The sequence below is a fragment of the Callospermophilus lateralis genome, chromosome 1, assembly GCF_048772815.1.
Source record: "Callospermophilus lateralis isolate mCalLat2 chromosome 1, mCalLat2.hap1, whole genome shotgun sequence".
Taxonomy (NCBI): domain Eukaryota; kingdom Metazoa; phylum Chordata; class Mammalia; order Rodentia; family Sciuridae; genus Callospermophilus; species Callospermophilus lateralis.
This window is the reverse complement of record NC_135305.1, coordinates 80,559,215-80,580,946: the sequence shown is the minus strand read 5'-3', so window position 1 is coordinate 80,580,946 and position 21,732 is coordinate 80,559,215. Positions and strand designations below refer to the sequence as shown.

The following is a 21,732-nucleotide window of genomic DNA, read 5'->3' as shown; positions in this document are numbered from 1 at the left end:
TGAGGTCAATAAAAGCTGATGACTGAAAATCTTCAAAGGGGTGGAGGCGTTAGAGCCAAGGCTCGAGTTTGGAGGTCAGCGCTGGGGAGACAGTTCCAAAGCGCCCAGGCTAGGAACACACGCCACCCCCACGCATTTTGCCGGCGGGGCAAACACAAAGCCTCGCGGGAGGCGGGGCTCGTGACGTCACGGAGACGCCCGCCCCCTTACGTCGCGCACTGGAGAGGCTAGGTTTCTGAGTGCGCGGGCGCCATTTTGCCGGAGCCTGCGACCGAGTGGGAGTGGAGTGGAGTGGCGGTTGTTGCCGACTCTTTCCTCCTCCCTACGGTCCAGTCAGCGGGTTGATCAGGCCATTGGCCCTCAAGCCGAGACTTGTCTCTTATTTAGTTCTGGGGAGCGTCTGGCCGACATGAGTGATGTAGAGGAGAACAACTTCGAGGGCAGAGTGAGTACAAAGCCGCGGGAGCCGTCTTCGGCGGCGGCCCGATGCTCGGGGTTTTACCGGGACTTGCGCGGTCGGGCCGGGTTGCGGGGAGTCCTGCGGGGCCCGCGGGGAGCAATCTCTGGAGCCATCGCGAGTGATTTCTCACATCCCAAGATGGCTTCTGGGTCCACTCCTTCCCCAAACACTACAATTACCTCCCTCCCCCCTGTTTTGGAGACTGACTGGTACCTGGACTCCTGTCCTATCCCCACCTCCACATTGCATCCTCCCTTCTCCCCGCCCCGAGGCTTGCTTGTTTCTTTCTGAGGTGGGTCCCCGTCGCGGTGGGGTGGGAGGCGGCGGCAGGGAGTTCCCCACCCCGGCCGGATAGTGGTAGGTGCTTCCTGCGGTAGCATATCTGGAGACTCCCGAGCATCGTAGAGGGTCTCGGGGTCGAAAGTGCGCGGGGCTGTTGTCCGGGCGGGGAGTAGCTGGCGTGGGACTAGCTGGGGCCTGTGTCTCCTTGGCTCTCTATTGCAGTGAGCGGCCGCGTCTCTGTTGGAACCGGCGGCGTTGCGTCTATAAAGGCGAAAGCCTTGAGGTTGAAGGTGGGACGAGCCTAATGAAGTGGTTAGTCAACGACCGCACCGACCCTTAAGCGTTCTTAAGACGAGAGCTGTGAGGGGAAAACTACGCAAGGAGCCCTTTTCCCTTAATGTCCCTTTTTAACTTTGCTTTCACGTCAAAATTAATGTGGAAATGCTATAACGACTTATTTTTTCTAATTCCTTGATGTTGGATTTTTTTTTCTCTTTATATCTCAGCTTCTAATGTTTTTCTTCCTTTGACCTTTCATCTAAAAATTGACCACTCCTTTGCAGGTTTTTATGGTAAAAAAAAAAATTAAGAAGGAATCTTCTGTCTTTCTTTAATCTTACATAACGAATTTCTGGCTCAGTATTTTAAAAATAACTAGTCAGTTTATACTGTTCTCTTACTCAAAAGGTTACCTGAAAATTACAGGCCCACTTCACATTTCTCTTCTCACCCCTCCCCCAGGAAGAGAGGGCACAGAAGAAGGTTTTAATTATTTGGGGTCGGATGAATATAAACATCACAAAGAATGCATTATCCTGAACTTAGGATAGGTGCTAGAACGTGTATATCAGTGTTTGAGTTTTATTTCGGAAGTTATTGAAGTAGGGGAAATTGGTGGAAGTGAGTTAGTTGAAATCTGAAAAGAAAACAAAAGCCCAGGCAACACGTTTCTGCTGTTGTGTTGGTATTTATTCTAGTCACTAGGGGAACCATAAAAAAAAAAAAAACAAACACTTGAGGGCTGTGCTGGATAGAATGAATTTGTCCTTTCTGTGGAAGTTTAGTATAGAAACACCTGGAATCAGTCAAATCAAAGCTGATTAAGAGATTTAAAGAAATAGGGTAGAAACAAAGCTACATTTGAGATTAGATTTTTTTAATGAAATTTGGAGCATGGATATAATTGAACCTGCTCATTTTTTAGGGTGATAGATTTAGTGTCTCATAAGAAATGCTTAAGATCATGCAATAAAAATATTGGTAGTAGTTGTGTTTCTTGTTTGAAAATGTTCAGATATGGAAAAAATTTATTGTCCATCTTCCTTTCAATTAACTTTAACAAAAAAAAGTTTTTAATGCTTGTTTTAATTTGGTTTGTGGGATGTGGGCTACTAATGGGACCTTGATTTCTTTCGTTCTTTTTAATATGTCATCTAGTGGAGGAGACTAAGTTCTACTGTCATGTTACCCACCTATAAAAGTAACATGGGCTGACATTAACATTTATTTAATGGAAAGAGTAGGTTTGCTTCCCCCCCTCCCTTCTTGGCTATTTTTGGTTATAAAAAGTATTTTTGCCCTCCTCAGGGCACAGTGACACATGCATGTAAACCCAGCAATTTAGGAAGCTGAGGCAGGAGGAATTTCTAGTTTAAAGCCAACTTTAGAAATTTAGCAAGATCCTGTCTCAAAGTAACAAGTGAAAAGAGCTGGGTATGTAGCTCAGTGGTAAAAGTACCCTGGGTTCAATCCCTAGTAACAACAACAACAAAAAAAATGTTTTTTCCACAAGTGTAGTTTAATGTAAATTAAATTAGTAGGTTGAATAATTTCTATGTTCACCTGTTACGTCTTTTTACATTTTGTTTTTTGAGCTTTTTAGGTTGAGGTGATTTATATGTAATTGGTTGAAGAATTAGAAGAATGGGCTGGATGGTGATACATGCCCAGTGACTTGGGAGGCTAAGGCAGGAGGATCCCAAGGTCCAGGCCAGCCTTAGCAACTTAGCAAATCCATATCTCAAATACTACTACTACTACACATAATAATAGAAGAATGCTAGAAGTTTTTCTGGAGGATTACTCCCCCCACACAGCAGTTTGGCATTCATAAGTGAATTTGATTTTTTTTTTTTTTTTTAAGTGACCTTCTTCGGCTGACTATAAACCAGCAGTTTAAACTTTATATATAATAAACTGCTGTGTCCTTGTGTTTGCAGCTAAAGATGTCTAAAGGTAACAGCACCCTGGCCTAGAAAATAATTTTTAAGTGAGGAGCCAGGCATGGTGGCACACACCTGTAATCCCAGCAGCTCAGGAAGCTGAGGCAGGAGGTTCACAAGTTCAAAGCCATTTTCAGCAAAAGCGAGGTGCTAAGCAACTCAGTAAGACCCTGTGTCTAAATAAAATGCAAAATAGGGCCAAGGGTGTGGCTCAATGGTGAACTGCCTCTGAATTCAATCCTGGTACCAAAAAAAAAAAAAAAAGAATTTTTAAGTGAGGTGTGTAAGTAGTTGTCATCCTTTAAAAAAATATTTTTAAACCATATTAGTAAAAACATTGAAAGGTCAGTAATTCACATTTTAGGGTTATCAGAGGTGTTTGTGGAGTTCATGAGTCAAATTTGAATTAATGTTTTCCTCTCTGTAGGAGTTTTTTAGCACTAATAAAGTGCATTTTCATTTAGTTTATCAACAGTGTATGGGATGCATATTAATTCCATCTCAGTAAAAAGATGTTTAGAATTAAATGGAAACTTTCTAGATAGTTACGTTCCAGCAAGAATACTGGGGAAGTAGGACCGAAACTAGTATAGCTTACTTTTTTTTTTGTAGCATTTTAGAATTTACCAGCCCAAAAATCTTTAATGCATTTTCTGTGTTTTACTGTTCATGATAATCTTGCAAGGACTGGAGTAGTGTTAGTTAGCATTTTAGAAATATAAAACTCTCAGCTGGGGGTATAGCTCAGTGGTAGAACGCTTGCCTCATACTTGTAAGGTACTGGGTTTGATCCTCAGCACCACATAAAAAAATAAATAAGTAAAATAAATAAAGATATTGTGTCCATCTTTAAAAAAAGAGAGAGAGACCCAAAAGACTGCAGTCAGGAATCTGAGATAAGTACTAGTCCACTATTCATATAAACACATTATGCTGTATATATTTTGGTTAACATTTGTGAAGAACACAAAATGATTCAGTGTCTCAGAGCTATTAATGGAGTTTTCCAAAAGCAGTTACTACAGCTTAATTTTCCATTTTAAATTAATGTTTCTTCCATTTTAAAGAATACAGTTAAAGAACTTTAGGGAGGAATTCCATTTTAAGTAATCCAAGGTAAAACTTGTTTAGAGCATCTGCTGCCTTTCTAATTAGGGCTAGCTAGGTGTTCTTGAGGAAAAGTGAATTTGAAGTCTAATTTGAGATGACTGACCATTCAAATCTAGGTAAAAGTAAGTGGTGTCTGATAGAATTAATAAGGAATTCAGAAAAGGAGTCAAGAAATGGGAAAGATTTACTTTGAGATATAAAACTTCCATTAGGTCTTAAGATTAGAGAAATTATTATTGATTATATAGGTATGCTAATGGAGAGATTGTACTAAGATAGTGAAAAAATAGATTTGAATAAATATGCAGTCAAAAAGGTTCCTAAAGGAAGTTGCTTGTGACATGTAATTTAAGTTAATATTTAAGTGGAAATGTCCTTTGGAGTTGGGTATAAGATTGGCATTTAAGCTGTGGTTTAAAGACCCCTAGAGCCCCCCACAGCCACCTTTTCAAAACCCAACTATACTGACATTCTGGTATAGTTAACAACATAGTTGCATGAATTAGTTCCAGAATACCAGCTAGCTATTGGCTCCTGTTCTCCCAGCAGCATAGCACTTGACCACAGTACAAGACGACCTAGGCAGCTCTCTACAGCTGGAGTGGGAACAATCCCTTATATCTCATCACATTGACTTGTTGCAAAAGGGTAAAGTTTCCTTCCTTGTAATATGGTAGTATTATTAAACAGTTTGATGTCTTGGTTTTATTTTTATAAAGTTGAATACCATCATTTATCCAATGATAAGTTTTTTTATGCTTTAATGCTTTTTTATTGTTTTCTCCCCTCCCTCTCATTTAAGCAAAGATTTTGCAAACTTGAGAAAAAACAAAGTTCAAATTTTTACATTTGAAATTCTTTCACCGAAAGGTGCTAACTTGCTCAATATAAGTAAAAGGCAGCAGTGCAAGAAATTTAACCCACGGTTAATAAGTGTAATTTTTACAGTTATGCTGTAGATTGTCTTATTCCTAAATGAGAATAGAGAGCCTTGATATTGAAAGAATTTCTTATCAAGGGATTTAAATATTTAGGAATGAGTCTTTAAAAAAAAAAAAGACAAACTTTGTGGACGTAAATGAACCATACTTATTTACGTGTGGTATCCTAAAGTGTGAAATGGCATGAATATCAGCATAGGGTTTTTCTAAAATCTGCCTGACTGAAAACCTTTGATATTGATATTATCAGTGGGTACTCAGAAACCCAATAGTTAGCCCTGAGGCCTTTGTAAAACATGTATATTCCCATATTAAGTGAATTAATATTGATTGTTATTTGTTCATATGTTCTAACAGAAGATTTAGCTGGGCAGAAGTGGAAGTAAGACAATGGTAATAGTCAGATGACGAAGAAAGAAATGCTGTAGAAAAGTTGAGAAAAGAATAATGAAAGGAAATGCAGTTCCTCTTCCCTCTTTTAAGTTACATATATATATATATATATATATATATATATTTGTGTATAATCCTTATTTTGTTGATATTCACCCAAAATATGAGTGACTAGAACTGATGTGAAAAGAAAAGTTAGCTTTTCCTTGAAATCAGGGCCCAGTCATTTCATTTATTCAAGATTCATAAATACTTCATGATACCAGAAGATGAGAGCATAAGTAGAGAATATTGTAACAGGTTCTTAGTAGTTTGGGTTTAGTTGCTATTTATTGGCTTTTTTTAATATAGTGAAATCACTTTAGTCCATATAAGCTTTTCTCTACCTTTGAAATTGTCACTTATATATCAGCTTTTAAAAATTACAGTTTATTGTGAAAATTTAGGAGATTTTATGAGCTTTATTTAAGATTTGTACAGAATTTTTCAAGAAAATTCACAATTGAGGCATGAGTTTTATAAGTGGCAATTACTAAATTATTTATGGTAAAATATTCCCCAAATTATTCCAAACTTTTGAGAATGTATAGACATGCAATTTTAGAATATATGTAAGCCTTTGCAGATTGAGGGATCAACCTCACAATGCAGTAGAAAGGTATGATCTTAAAGGGAGGGAAATTATTATTTGAAATTAGATAATATGAGTAATCTGTTTTCTTTTTAAGAGATTGCTCTAATAGCGGTTAGGTTTAAGAAGAAACCAGAAGTATTTTATCAGCCTGACAATCTGTAAAAGAGATACCTTATCGTACCCTAGAACTGTTATTTCTAGGGGCTGAAAAAAATAAAATTAAGAAAAATACAAAAGATTTCTTACAAGTCCTGAAGAATGAAGTTGTTAGTATAATATTGTAAGATATTTGGGTAATTAAAGTGTATTCTGTCTTCTGAGGACACATAATTTAAATTCATCAATGTATTTCTATGGAAATCTCCAATTTTATAAAGTAGAGGAAAAATATTGTTAGAAAGTGTTTTACACCCATAGGCATGCATTTGTGTAAATTTGGCACTATTACCTGACTAATATTTGCCTGGCCTTAATATTGGAATGAGTTATAGTATGGTATTTTTATTAGTTTATTTTTAATGAGTATCAAGTGCTAAGTATGTAGATTTTGTTGGAATTTTTTTTTCCCCATCTATAATATACTGGCTGAATTAAGGACTATTTTTTTGCAGTAGGAATTATTCTTATCTGGTGATAATTTGTGCATATAACAAACACCAAAACAAAACCTTTTCAAGTGGGTTGTTTATAGTATGTAAGGTAGACTGGGTATCCTATTTAAGATGCTTGTTAAAATTTGTGATATTAAACGAAAAAATGTTGATTGATTCAGTGATTGTTGGATAAGCCAGATTACTGAGGAATTCATTGAATTCCTTGATGAGACGGCTGTAAGAACAGGTTAGTCTAACGAAAGGGGGAAGATATTACCCCTTCCCATCATTTATTTATTTGTTTGTTTTGTATTTGCACCTCTTAAATTTAGCTTCCAATTTCTAAATCATTTTATAATTTTTTTTTTTAAGTTGAAATTAGCAGGGCATAATGGCGCACACCTGAAGCCCCAGCAATTTGGGAGGCTAAGATGGAAGAGTCTTTTTAAACCCACAAGTTTGAGACCTGCCTGGCCAACATAGTGAGACACCACCTTCTCAAAAAAAATGAAAAAATATTGAAATTATTTCATTATGAAGACAGGTCAAAGATAGAAAAGGATTATCTAGTTTTTGTCTTCTATGAAGGACTTAACTAAAGCTTGATTACTAATTCAGAGTTTAGTGAAAATAGCATTTATTTGGTAATAGTATTTGGAAAATGTTGTATTTAAATGATAAATACTAATATGACCATCTTTCAATAATGAGTATATTTTGGTATACTAAAAATGTCTAAAGAATTGTTATTTTGAACCTAGCAGTTAATTCTGTAGGTTAAGATTACTAATAGTTAAAGGATATAGGAGTTAGAGCTAAGAGTGTGACTATTTCTTAACCTTGGATGAATCCATGAAGAAGCTCATACAAAGTTAGATTTTGTGGAGCTGAAAGGGTAGACAGGAAAAGAGGTGAGGTATTGATGACACCCTAAATGATAAACAGCAAAGCTTCTTTTAACATTTGTTGATGTCGGACTGGGATTGTAGCTCACTGGTAGAGCACTTGCCTAGCATGTGTGAGGCCCTGGGTTTGATTTTCAGCACCATATATGAATAAATTAAATAAAAGTCCATCAACAACTAAAATAATAAAATTTTGTTGATGTCTTTTTAAAAGACATCCTGTCAGGCTAGGCATGGTAACACACACCAATAATCCCAGTTTACTGGGGAGATTGAGGCAGATCACAAATTCAAGACCACCCTGGGAGACTTAGCAAGATCCTTTCTCAAATTTTAAGAAAGGACTGGTGGTGTAGTTCTTACATTGGAGCACTTAAGATAACACTGAGTTACCTTGTTCACACTAATTTCTGAGAAATAATTTTCAGCAACTGCTAATTATGTTTATGAGAGGAGACTTGAAAGTCATAATTGCACATATTTGGACCATTATGTTTTTGTCATGTTCTAAAAAAACTTCAAATAAACCTTTGGTTTTAATGTAAGAATTTTTATTTCTGTCATGGCAAAGTTAAAAGTGCCTTTAAGTGCCTTTCAGTTTAAAGCCTTCTAATTATACATGTATGTATTATAAAAGCTGTGGTGATGTTTGTAGATACAGTTCCCAGCCACTGCTGTTCAATGTAGCATAAATGAATATTATGTCAGAGGGTCTGTTTTATAGAAGGAAAAGCCGAAGATATTCTTACCAGTTTAGTTACTGAACCCACCTGTGAAACTGTAATTACAAGCAAATTAGCCATGCCTTTTTTTTCTATCTTTCTTTGTTTATTTCTTTTTAAAGCACTGAATATGCTGCTCCAAGCATCTGTCCCGGAATTTAGAGAGTATCTAAAATGTGGTGAGAGACTTACTGTAGGTAGTTAAATGGGAAAGGTTGGTATTGTACAAAAAGTAGTTAATATTAGTTTTGTTTTCATATGGAAAAAAATAGGCCTACCAGCATTATTACAATTCTGGATAAATAAGTCCTTGGAGGGAAAAGTTTTGAGAAAGCTTTTTTTAAAAAAGTTGTGTCATAGTCAATATGGTATAAATGAAAATTGGTGTGAAATTGGAATAATTATTTATACATTAATAATCAGGCATAAATGGGCAGAGGAGCCAAATTGTCCATTATGTTTTAGTCATAAAGTGCCTAATGTTTGTCAAATAAGCTTTTAATCTGTTATAAATAAATGTATTTGGAAAGTTTTGATTTATACCCAACTTTTTTAGAAACCAGTTTTGCAATATAGGAAATATAGTCACCAAAAGAACTATAAGTATACATAAATACATAAAATACATAAAAGCTGAATTTAAAAAAGATAGAATCAAGCCAGGCACAGTGGCCCAAGCCTGGCTTGGGAGGCTGATTCAGGAGGATCTCCAGTTCAAAGCCAGTCTCAGCAAAAAGCAAGGTGCTAAGCAATTCACTGAGACTTGTCTCTAAATAAAATACAAAACAGGACTGGGGATATGACTCAATGTTGAGTGCCCCAAGTTCAATCCCCAGTTACCCCATCCCTACTCCCCCCCCCCCCCAAGGAAAGGTAGGATCAAAAATGATACAATTTTTGTAACTTATGGTGAATTTTTATATTTCCTGGAGAATATAGCATTTTAAAGTGGCACAGCTGTAAAATGCAAAATATATATTTTAGGAGTTTCAAACCAAAGAGGATAATTAAAATTTTTGTGCTTCCTCTTTCCCCTAAGTTTTTGCCATATATTATCCGTCTTCATAACCAGTCTTTCTGATTAAATCAAAATAAGCAAAGATAGTGAAACAGAATTGAAAGGTGTTAGTAATTTTGCTGACTTTTTGATTCCTTTGATCCTTTGGCATGTATGCTATAATGTATGAGTTTAGATAGTTGTGTACAGCTATTTCAGCCTGGGATGTTTTACTTTAACAATATCTCGATTTCTTAGCATGACTTGGTAAAAGTGTATTCTAAGGTCAGTAAGAATCTTCAGGTTTAAAATAGTGGAAACTTAACACATAGGTGGGGGGAAATTACACTTTATGTTAGATTTGTTTGAATTAAATATTTATATTAAAATTGTTCAGATTTTAGGTATTAGAATGAAACATGAAAGGGGAGGAGGGTAAAGAGATGGTTTAAAAAAACATTTAGAGAAATTCAGTAGATTCTCTTTGTTAGAAACTACACTTTTGAACAATTTTAAAGACTATAAAATTGCCTTTTTTTTTTTTTTTTTTTTTTTTTTAATAAACTAGTTATTTGCACTTTACCTGCTGGCTTTTCCATTTGGTAGATAACATTCTGAACTCCAGCAGAGTTTTATAATCCCCACGTGCTTAAATATACTAAATGTTCTTTTTCCATTAAGGTTAATGTTCGTGAAGAAATTGAAGAGTTTTTTCCAAGAATGTGGAAGATAAATCAAGATAAAAGAAGGCTAATGAAAAGTATTAAAGATCAGAAAATTAAAATTGAATGGGGGAAAAAATTGAACAGAAGATTGGTCAGATAGAAGCACTTGAATATTTTTTTAAGGCTATTTTGAATTGTTTGAATTGGGGAAGAATACACGAAGTATGAAAAATGAAAAACTCAATGAAGAATGAAGAGAAGTAGAAAGCAAGAGTGAAGTAGAATTAAAAGAATCTGGAAGAATGAATGGGTCCTAGGTTAAGTAAATGTATGGTTTATGTTCCAGTGTCTGTATGATCAAGTTGTAGATGAATTTGCATGATTACTTAGTTAATAGAGAATTGGTGATCTGGTTCAAGTAGGGAATTATTGAGGACAGTTAGCAGTATTAACAATGGGTTATTAATGAGCTGAAATTTTTTCTGGAGGGTGTTGCCTAACCATTTGTTTTTCAGGAGCAATCAATGTAAAAAAAAATTACGCTACATTAAATGTTAGGTGTTAGGCATCTACGGGACCAGTGCCATTTGTAATACTGTCTTCTTTGTTAGGAGTCTCGCTCTCAGTCAAAATCTCCAACGGGAACTCCTGCTCGTGTAAAATCGGAGAGCAGGTCAGGATCTCGTAGTCCATCAAGGGTTTCCAAACACTCTGAATCCCATTCTCGGTCAAGATCAAAATCCAGGTAAGTGTGTTTAAAATAAAGCCTCAGCTGTTTTATGTGTGTTAGGTTTGGTTTGGTTTGGTTTTATGGCAAAGGGATTTTATGAAATTCTTCCTTATGGCTGCATTTTGAACAGAAATTTCATCAAAGGCTCATAAAATAGTTTTTCTCAGACTCTAGAATTTAGAAATTAATATTTTCTAGATAAATTAAGAGTCTTTGCACAATTAATCTATTGGATAATAGCTATTAAAACAAATACATTGATTGACTTAAATGAACTTGAGAATCAGTGTATGGTTGTATGCCAACAATATTTGGTGCAGCAAAAATGACAATTTTGAAGTTGTGTGAAGTGGTACACACCTATAATCCAAGTAACCCCTTGAGTTTTATTCCACATACATACTTTACCTAAAGATTATGTATGACTCCTATGTCCAGGTTGAAATGCTGGGGGGGACAACTCCAGATAATCAGAGACCCACCACTGACAACAAAAACTCTTAACAGACTACTGCAAAGTTCACGGTTTCACATGGCCCAGGTCTATTATGCTGGAATTTTTTAAAAGCCTGGACAGTTGTTTGCTAAGTCATTTTTATTTCTGGAGTAAAGACATAGTTGTCTTTTAATAGAGTCTGCTTGCAAAGGAGCATAATATAAAATAATCATTTAAAAGGCTGCACTTTGGCAGGTGGGGTTGTGCATGTGGCCCAGTGGTAGAGCACTTGCCTAGCATGTGGAAGGCACTGGGTTTGATTCTCAGCATCACATATAAATAAATGAATAAAATGAAGGTCTATTAAAGAAAAAGCTACACTTTTCTTGAGGTCCACAGCTGTGGTGTTTCCTCAGAAGTTTTATGCTTCTTAGCAGATTATATTCTTTTGGTATTCTCTAAACACATCTCCATGTCTTTAAGTCTTCCAGCTTTATTGCTTGCTTTTTTAGTTCTGTAAAAGTCTTCCCTCATTTATTCCCTTCCTCCTTATGCTATGTTGGGGATTGAACCAACGGCCTCGTACATGCTAGGGAAGACCTTTACCACTGAGTTACATCCCTAACTCTTTTCAAAATTTCTATTTTGAGACAGGTTCTTGCTAAGTTGCTCCAGTTGACCTTAAACTTGAGATGTGTCTGCCTCAGCCTCCCAAACAGCTGGGATTACAAGCATGTACCACCATACCCAGCCTGTCCTTATGCCATTTTTAATTTTCTGGCCCTTAGCATTTATAACATTTATGAAATATGTTATAGAAGCTATTTTGTAGACTGATACCACAGCTGGAAAGAAGGTAGAGCTTTAACATGGTTGTAAGGTAATGTGAAAGGGGTGAATCTAGAAGGAATAGACCAAAAGAAGGGAGGAGGTTGCGGTGATTTAAGAAAACAAAAATACCTTTTTCTTGGAAAGGACACAGGAGTAGAAGGACTAAGGGTGTAGCTCAGTGGTAGAACACTTGTTTGATTCCCTAGGCCCCTTTCAAAAAGAAAAAAGAAAAAAGAGCTGAGAACAGGCATGGATATTTGTACACATCCTTGGAAAAAAGTGTTGGCCATTTGTTCCAGTATTTTTATCTACATTTGTTTCTCTCAAAGGTCAAGGTCAAGAAGGCATTCTCATAGACGTTATACTCGATCCAGATCCCACTCTCACTCTCATAGGAGAAGATCTCGAAGTAGGTCATATACACCAGAGTACCGACGGCGAAGGAGCCGAAGTCACTCTCCAATGTCTAACCGGAGAAGACATACAGGCAGCAGGGTATGTAGGTATAAAAGTTAATGAAAACTTATTTTTCTCTTTCTTGAGTGTAATCATGGCATAATGTCTTCCTTTTATGAGAGAGAGTATTGTTTTAGAAATTGGTACTCCAGAAACATTCTTAACAAATTTAACTTTGGAAATAAAAGGAATACCTTTTATGTTATGGATATGCTAATAAAAGAAATGCCACCATCATAACAAGCCTACATTTCGTGATAGCTTCTATAATGGGGGTATAGTATCTTGATTTTTTTTTTAATTTTGTTTTAATTAGTTACACATGACAGTACAATGATCTTGACATACATTTGAATCAGATGGGGTATAATTTCTCATTCTTCTGAGTGTACAGGTTGCAGAATCACATTGGTCATACAGTCATGTATATACATACAGCAATAATAATGTCTATTTTATTCTGTTTTTTTTAGTTATTTTTAAAAAGATAAAATTTGGGGGATAAATGAGCTCTAAGAATTAAAAATGAAAAGCATAAACGGTGAGATAATTAATGCAGAGTTTTACCATAATAGGGAGAAATCAAAAAAATATCAAAAGTTATGCAGTAGTAACAACCAACACTTTAATTTTCTTGTTAGGAAATGAGTAAATCTCAGATGTGTGATATTGAGGTGTTTTTGGTTTTGTTTGCTAGTTGACCAAACTCAGGTTTCAGTCAGTCTACACAGAATATGTCAGTATTTAATGATTAGAAATTTGTACTTTTAATTTTAAAATGTGGCTCATGGAAACATTGAAAGTAGTATATCCTTGCTACATAAAGAAAATGGGGACTGGGGCTGTAGCTCAGTGGCAGAGCGCTTGTCCAGCATGCATCAGGCACTGTGTTCTATCTTCAGTACCACATAAAAATAAACAAATAAAATAAAGGCATTCTGTCCATCTACAATTCCAAAAAAAAGGAAAGAAAGAAAGAAATGGAGACTTCTAAATTAGTAATTCCAAGTCATATTAAATACTAATCCATCAGGGATATACAGGACAAATTCTTGGGATATGTTCTGAAAACTACTGGGCTAAAAGTAGAATTGTTTTTATTCAGGCTATGACTAGAAAGTATATTCCATAGAAAATCGAAATGCTCTGAACTGTAAAGTGTAGTTCATCTGCTTTAGTTCCATAAAATTTTATTTCCAAATAACTAGAAACAATATATTCTGTGTGAGGTAGGTGGGGTGTTTGAAACAAAATATTTTTATTTTAATTAAAGCTTAATAATGTCTTTACCCAATAGGCGAATCCAGATCCCAACACTTGTCTTGGAGTTTTTGGCCTCAGTTTATACACAACAGAGCGAGATCTTCGTGAAGTATTTTCTAGATATGGACCATTGAGTGGTGTCAATGTGGTTTACGACCAACGGACTGGACGATCACGGGGATTTGCTTTTGTGTATTTTGAGAGAATAGATGACTCAAAGGAGGTAAACTTGATTTTTTAAATTTTCATTTTGAGAAAATTTTATATTCATGAGCATAGTATTGATTTACTATTAAAAGTTAACTAATTCCCATTTCCATAAACATTGTTTCTTCTCATACTCTAATTCAAACTCACCCTTTTGGTGTTACAATTAGAATAGCCAAAGTTTGACTTTTCCGCTGTTTTTCTGGTGTAGAGATATATATATATCTTGATTGAAATCTGGCTTTGTAACCTGGGATGTATATTTTAAGTTAATTGAAAATGTAAAGTGTGTTTTTTTGTTTTTGTTTTTAATAAACCACATTGATGACTCTGAACAGATGATTAAATTGAGTGACATTTAAACTTATGTCTGAGCCAGGCATGATGGTGCACACCTGTAATCCCAGTGTCTCAGAGGTTGAGGTAGGAGGTTCACAAGTTCCAGGCCAGCCTCAGCAACTTAGTGAGGTGAGACCACAAGAAATGATCCTTGTAATAAAAGCAGTAATAAGAACAGGTATATCTTTCAAAAATAATAGGAAGCTGAAGTATAGGATCAGTTGAGACCAGGAGTTTAAGATCAGCCTAAGTAACATATCAAGACCCTGTCTCAAAAAAAAAAAAAAAAAAAATCTAATGCCAGAAATTGCGCCCTATTACATAGGATCAGGAGGCCCAAAATGTTATGAGTGCCAGGGTAGAGAAACCTTTGATAATTTTAACTAAGGTAATACTTTAGTTCTCGAATATCTTAATTTGTCATTGTGCAGACTTTTTTGTTGTTATGTATTTGTGATTTGTTTTCCTAATCTCAAACAATAGAGGTGTAGATTTAGAAATATTAAGATATGGGGCCTAAAATACAAAGTGCAAAACAAAAACAAATTTTTTCCTGTGATAATTTTTTGTCTTAGCTTTTTTTTCTCTCCCCTTGGTTTATTTCTGGGTAAAGTTAGAATGGTGATGTTACTTAGGTTCCAAAAGCTTACTTTAAATATTTTCATTTGCTAAAGTGTTTAAAATATTGTAATTATTATCTTGGTGCTTAGGGCAAGTGATGGGAATTTGAGCTCAGATACCAAAGACTCTAAGAGCACTTTTTGGCAGGTTGAGTTTCTTTATATTTGAAGTTCACTAGGTGGCAGTGTGTTGTAAGTCATGGCTTGGCTAATTAAAGATTGCTAGCTAAACTGCATTTTCTATTTTGAGTTGACCAGACTGAAACCAGTTACTTCCAACCTCAGTTATACAGACTTCCCCTAGGTTGTGTGTTTTCTACTGTATGACTGTGGCTGTCTCTACTTCTTCTGCACAGGCCTTCTGAAATGGCTTAGCTGAAATATGTATGCACTACAAAAACCAATGCTGTTGATAAACTCTTCACCCTTATTTGAAAGAAGAGCTTGGAAATTTCAGTTTTTGGAATTTAAAATAGAAAATGTTACATTTATTACAGTTTTGTTGTTTCAGAAACTTATTTATTAAGGTATAAATAATTGTTTTCTTAAGGTGGAGGGGTTTTTAGCCAAAAGGACACTTTCAAAGTTGTTCTTTTGAAAGATGAAACCAAAAGAGATATTATTTTATTTGTTTATTTAATACCAGGGATTGAACTCAGGGGCACTTGGCCACTGAGCCACATCCCCAGCCCTATTTTGTATTTTATTTAGTTGCTTAGCACCTCACTTTTTGCTGAGGCTGGCTTTGAACTTGCGATCCTTCTGCCTCCGTCTCCCAAGCCACTGGGATTGCAGTCATACGTACCACTGTGCCTGGCTGAGATCTTGATTATCTTAAGAGGATAGCCTCTCGTCAGAGTGTAGATTTTTTTATAAGTAGGAAGAATAGCTCTTTGAATCTTAAAGTAAAATAATTTGTGAATTACATTAAAATCGTGTATCTTTATTGGTTTCTTCTCAGCAAGAGACTGGAAAGGTAGTACCATAAATGTGTGTGTTTCTATACCTTTAAATCTTCTTTATCAGCATATTGGACTGCAAACTGAAGAAAAAGAAAAAAGGAAGTCAGGTTTGGTGCACACACCCTATAATCCCAGCGACTTTCAAGGCTGAGGCAGGAGGATCAGAAGTTCATGCCAACCTCAGCAACTTAGTGAGACCATCAAAATGGACTAGGGAGGTAGCTCAGTGGTTAAGCACCCCTGAATTCATTCCCCAGTTCAAAAAAAGGGGGAGTAAAATCAGGTTACAGAGAAAATCTAGTTAAAACTTGGCCAACATTCTTAGTATTTTGAAGTCAGTCTTTATAAATAAATGTCTGAGAACTGAGGAAGTATGAAATGCAGCCTACTTGGGCAAGCTACAGAAAGTTTAGATCGAAAAGATGAACATAGAGTGGGAACTCAGACACAGACATTTGAGGGGAAGGTGTATTAACTTTTCTTTTGAGTAAATTTAAATATTTTCTGGACAGTTTTGAAGTCTAGAAATGTCAGAATCCCCTGCACTGCTGTGTTGTTTTCAAATTAGATGAGTTTATTTGGATTTCAGATAATTTTGCACTTAATTTTTAAGTAATTATTACTTCAAGGCCAGTGAATTATACATGACTTTCTGTGCTTGTTCTCCTTTACAGGCTATGGAAAGGGCAAATGGAATGGAGTTGGATGGTAGAAGAATTCGTGTGGATTATTCTATCACTAAGAGAGCGCACACACCTACACCTGGCATCTACATGGGCAGACCAACTCAGTAAGATCTCACATTGCCTAAAGCTGAGACTGGGGCTTAGTGTAGAGCATTTGCCTAGCATGAGACCCTGGCTACAATCCCTAGTGCAGCAAGGGAAAAAAATTGTTTTCCATAAACTAAACTGTAAGAGCCAGAAATCTATGAGAAATGTGTACAATCTTTGATTAATGAGGAAATATGTTTTCCTGTCATTTAATTTACATACATTCTCAGAATTCTTTTAATATATTTTTAATATTTATAGTTTATTAAAATATTAATAAATATACAAATAAGCAAAACATGATGTTTATAAGCTATTGCAAATATAATTCTGGCTTTTCTCCTGGTCTTGTTCAAGAAGAACTTGTGTGTGTGTGTGTGTGTGTGTGTGTGTATTGTAGATTGACATAATATCTTTATTTTTATTTATTTTTTATGTGGTGCTGAGGTTGCAGCCCCTTACCATTGAGCTACAACCCCAGCCTGAATAAGAAAATTTTTAAGTATTAGAAAAATATTACATGCTATTCATTTGTCTCTCTGTCCTATGTGACCTGGGAAGCCTCTCTATATAAGGTTTATTTATTGATATTACTGTTTATTTAGGAAGAAAATATGGTAAAATCATAAATGATATATAATTTATGTTTTATAGATATGTGATGTTTATGTTACGGTGCATTGCACAGATTGAATTCAGTAGTAAATGGGCCAGGTTCAGTGTGCACACCTGTAAGCCCCTTGGCTCAAGAGGCTAAGGCAGGAGGATTGCCAGTTCAAAGCCAGCCTCAGCAAAAGCAAAGCACTAAGCAACTCAGTGAAACCCTGTTGCTAAATAAAATACAAAATAGGGCTGGGGATGTGGCTTAGTGGTCAAATGCCTCTGAGTTCAATCTCCGGTACCAAAAAGGGGGGAAAAAAAGAAAGAAAAGAAATATAAGCATTTGACCTCAAGGGTAGTTCTTCTTAGCTGTCCTCCTTTCTTTTTTTTTTTTTTTTTCCAAGCTGCTGATTTTTATTAAATGGTCCCAGAAAAAGGATCATTGACACTAAAGTGTAATGTTTTATATTTCTCTTTAGTAGTGGTGGTGGTGGCGGCGGAGGAGGTGGAGGTGGAGGTGGAGGTGGTGGCAGGCGTCGAGATTCTTACTATGATAGAGGATATGATCGTGGATATGACAGATATGAAGACTATGATTACCGGTACAGGTAATGTTTTAACTTTGAAATTTTTGTTCTAAATTAGATGGCATCTCTATTATTTGGCACTTATGTGTTTGATCTGTATGAATAAAAAGTGAATGTTTGAGCTTGACTTAGCATTGGCCCCAGCTGCTTGGGAGGCTGAGATAGGAAGATCACTTGAAATCAGGGAATCAAGGTGAGACTGGGCAGCATAGTAAGACCTTGTCTTTAAAAAGAAAAACCAAGCTTAGATGCGGTGGCATACACCCGCAATCTCAGCAATTTGATGAGATTCTGTCTCAAAGTAAAAAAGAACTAGGGAGTGTAATTCAGTAGTAAAGCACCCCTGGCTTTTCTCCTGGTCCTGTTCAAGAAGAATTTTTTTTAAACCCCTGGGGTTTTTTATTTAAAAAAAAAAAGCCATGCATAGTAGGCACACTCCTACTCCCAAGAGTCTGAAGCAGGAAGAGGATCACAAGTTTAAGGCCAGCCTCTGCAACTTAGCAAGTCACTTATCTCAAAATAAAAAGGACTGGGGATGTAGTTTTGTGGTAGAGAACCCATAGGTTCAGTCCCCAACGCCACAAAAAAATATAAACAAAAAACTCATTGGCCCGGGAGGTTGAGACAGGAGGATTGTGAGTTCAAAGCCAGCCTTAGCAAAAAGTGAGGTACTAAACACAGACCCTGTCTGTAAATACAATACAAAAAAATAGGGCTGGGGATGTGCCCCTGAGTTCAATTCAAGTGCCCCTGAGTTCAATTCCTGGTACTACCCCCACCCCCCCAAAAAAAGAATAAGTCATATTATTTTGAGACAGGGCCTGGTTAAATGACTAGGGCTCACTATTTTGAGTGGTGGGGAATTTTTTTTTTTATTATCATCTGCCTTGGGTAGAGAGAGAGAGTGTGTGTGTGTGTGTGTGGTATACTAAGTGATCTTTTATTTCTTACAGAAGAAGGTCGCCTTCTCCTTATTATAGTCGATACAGATCACGATCAAGATCTCGCTCCTACAGCCCAAGTATGTGAACTTTGCTTTTGTAGCATTAAAACCTCATTTCTCATTAATAGCTTATTATAGAATATTAGGATTTATGTGGTTTTTAATAGTTGGGAAAACATTAGGTAAGTTGAACTATAATTGTTAACATTTTTGTTCTTTCTCTTTCAGGACGCTATTGATAATGGAATGGTTGCAGTGGAGGACTTTTTTTTTCCCCCTTTTCTCCTTCCCCTCTCTCTTTTTTATTCTGGAGTTTCCCAAGCTTCTGATTCTTCCTACTCCTTTAAAAAAAAAAAAAAAAAAATCCTTGATTTATTTAGCTTCTACACTTTTTCAGTTGCATTGCTGTTTTCCACCCCTTTTATTATACTCTTAAAGGATGTAATTGTTGTCATTTTGAGTAGTTAAACACCTTGAGTAAAAAAAAGGAACCCAGTGTTAAGTTTTTGTATCATTTTTCTTTGCCTTTACAGAGGATTAACTCCTAGCTAATTATATGAGGAAAGAAATGATCTTTTTAAAGCTTTCATGTCAGATATTGTATTAGACACTGTATTAGAGATCTGCATTTATGAGGACTCCTTTTTTAACTTTTTTGGGGGGGGAAGATAGTAACATATGAAGTAGTTCAGTCATGTCACATTTGTCTGAGGTGGCATAGAACAAATAGTTGAGTGTAAAAAGTTTGAAGCTATAGAAGAAAACACTTGGACATTTCTTTTGAAGAATGTAATTTTTGAACCCTAAAAATTAAGTCACTTTTTTAGAGATTAAAAGCTTGTGGATTCCTACAAAACATGTTGTATTTGAAATACATCTGTTAAACTTTACAAACTTAAAGTGTGATTTTTTGTGTGTGTGTGTGTGTTAAACTCATTGAGTTAGGTATATCCTTAATAAGTGAAAGACAACCCTTTATTTATTATTTAGAGCAATTGTATAGTTTGCTGTTAGAAATTTTGTTATTAGGACATTGGTTAAGCAGGTTATTATATAGGATAGAGTCCTTAGAAGATACATGTGGGAGAAAAGTAGTTTTCTTTCAAATAAAAGTTACTTCTTGGAAAACGGGATTGTCTCTTTATTTTGATACAGTGGAAAAATAAAACTGGATTGATTTGGAACCAGTTCTTCCTTTTCTCTGCATTCCCCTAATATGTATCCATACATAAAGTTTTGCCCATTCTGAGTTAATTTCCTGAACACTCAAATGTGCAACACTTGTGTACTCTCTGATATTTTAAAACCCTTGTTTGTTCATTTTTTCTTTTGGTGAACCAGGTAGCAAATAGTATTCAGTGTCAATATCTTGCTGTAGGAAAGATAAAAAGGTAGTTCATGTCTGTTAAGGTTTTTGTTTGTTTGTTAGTTTGTCTTGCCAGTAAAGGATATCCTAATAGGTTTTAGTTAAATGAGGTTGTTAAAGACTGGGAGAGTCATTGCCTTGAAGAGAACTTGAGTTTGGTAGAATGCCTATTATCAAAAAGAAGACCCAGCCGTGGTGGTGCACTCCTGTAATCCCAGCAACTCAGGAGGCTGAGACAGAAGGATCGCAAGTTCAAAGCCAACCATAGCAACTTAGCCAGACCCTGTCTCAATAAAAAGGGCTGGGATGTCTCAATAAAAAGGGCTGGAGCCCCTTGGATTCTGTCCCCAGTACCCAAAAATAAGAAACCGTTGACTACAGAAATACTTGAAAGACTTATGTAGAATATAAGCAACAGTGAAAACAGCCATGTGAAGAGACTGGTATATGTTAAAATTACATGTTATGGAAAATAAAGGAATGGGATACAAGTATTTTTCACAGGGGGAGTTCTATCATTGACTTAGATCACCAGCCTCTCTTGTTTTTCTTCCACGTTTACCTTTTAAATTTTGAGATGGTCTCCGCAGACTGGCCTTGAATTTAGAATCCTCCCCTCTACTGAGTTAGGGATGCAAGTTTATGTGTAGATTTAGGCTGGCGGCTTAAAAGGCTGAGGCAGGAGGATAAGTGTGAGGATCAAGAGTCCAAAGCCAGCCTTAGCAACTTAGCAAGGCCCTAAAGCAACTCAGTGAGACCCTATCTCTAAATAAAATATAAAAAGAGCTGGGGATGTGGCTCAGTGGTTAAGAGTCCCTGGGTTCACCCTGGTACTTTAAAAAAAAAAAATTTAAATGGCTTCTCCAAGGGGATGGGGTTGTGGTTCAGTGATCGAGCACTTGCTGACATGTGAGGTACTGGGTTCAATTTTCATCACTGCATATAAATAAATGAATAAAACAAAGGTCCATCAACATCTAAAAAATATTTAAAAATAAAAAGTCTTCTCCAAGAAAATAAAATTTCAACAAAGATCTAAAGGTGAGGGTTGGGATTATGGTTCTATGGTAAAGTGCTTGCCTAGCATGTGTGATGCACTGGGTTTGATTCTCAGAACCACAAATAAATAAAGGTCCATCAAAAAATATTTTTTAAAAAGATCTAAAAGCAGAGAGATCTGGATATGTGGGGAAGGAGCAAAGTTAATGGTCTTCCCTGGAATGTTAGAGAAAAAAATGACAAAAAGAGCTGGGTACTGCTTGGGAGGGAGAGGAATGGATGCTTTCAAGAATGTAGAAGTCTGGGGTTGTGGCTCAGTGGTAGTGCTCATCTAGCATGAATGAGTCATTGGGTTCTATCCTCAGCACCACATAAAATGTGAAAGATTGTGTCCACCTAAAACTGAAAAAGAATGTAGAGCCAGGTTTTGTTTCTACCAGGGATTGAACCCAAGCACACTTAACCACTGTGTCCCTAGCATGTTTGAGACAGGATCTCAATAAATTGCTTGGGGCCTCGCTGAATTGCTGAGGCTGGCTGAACTTTTGATCCTTCTGCCTCAGTCTCGCGCGAGCTGCTGGAATTGCAAATGTATACCACTACACCCACCAAGACAGATTTTTTTTTAGAAAGCAGAAACTGGGCAAGGTGGCACGTGCCTGTAATCCCAGCCACTGGGGAGGCTGAGGCAAGAGA

The 21,732-nt window shown here is 36.3% G+C and overlaps 1 protein-coding gene across 3 annotated transcripts; it reads left to right on the top strand.

Annotated features, from left to right (window-relative positions):
- Window positions 1-236: 236 nt before the first annotated feature.
- Window positions 237-19,799, top strand: Tra2a (transformer 2 alpha homolog). Of its 3 annotated transcripts, none has more exons than XM_077105566.1 (8): window positions 237-445; window positions 10,536-10,669; window positions 12,251-12,416; window positions 13,675-13,863; window positions 16,443-16,558; window positions 17,621-17,743; window positions 18,682-18,749; window positions 18,900-19,799. In XM_077105566.1, the coding sequence occupies exons 1-8, from the start codon at window positions 410-412 to the stop codon at window positions 18,908-18,910; spliced, it is 843 nt and encodes a 280-aa protein (XP_076961681.1). In that variant the 5' UTR covers window positions 237-409; the 3' UTR covers window positions 18,911-19,799. The 3 variants fall into 3 exon arrangements, with proteins under 3 accessions (XP_076961681.1, XP_076691492.1, XP_076691491.1); XM_076835377.2 differs by having other exon boundaries at window positions 17,621-17,749; window positions 18,685-18,749; XM_076835376.2 differs by having other exon boundaries at window positions 17,621-17,749.
- The last annotated feature ends 1,933 nt before the right edge of the window (window positions 19,800-21,732 follow it).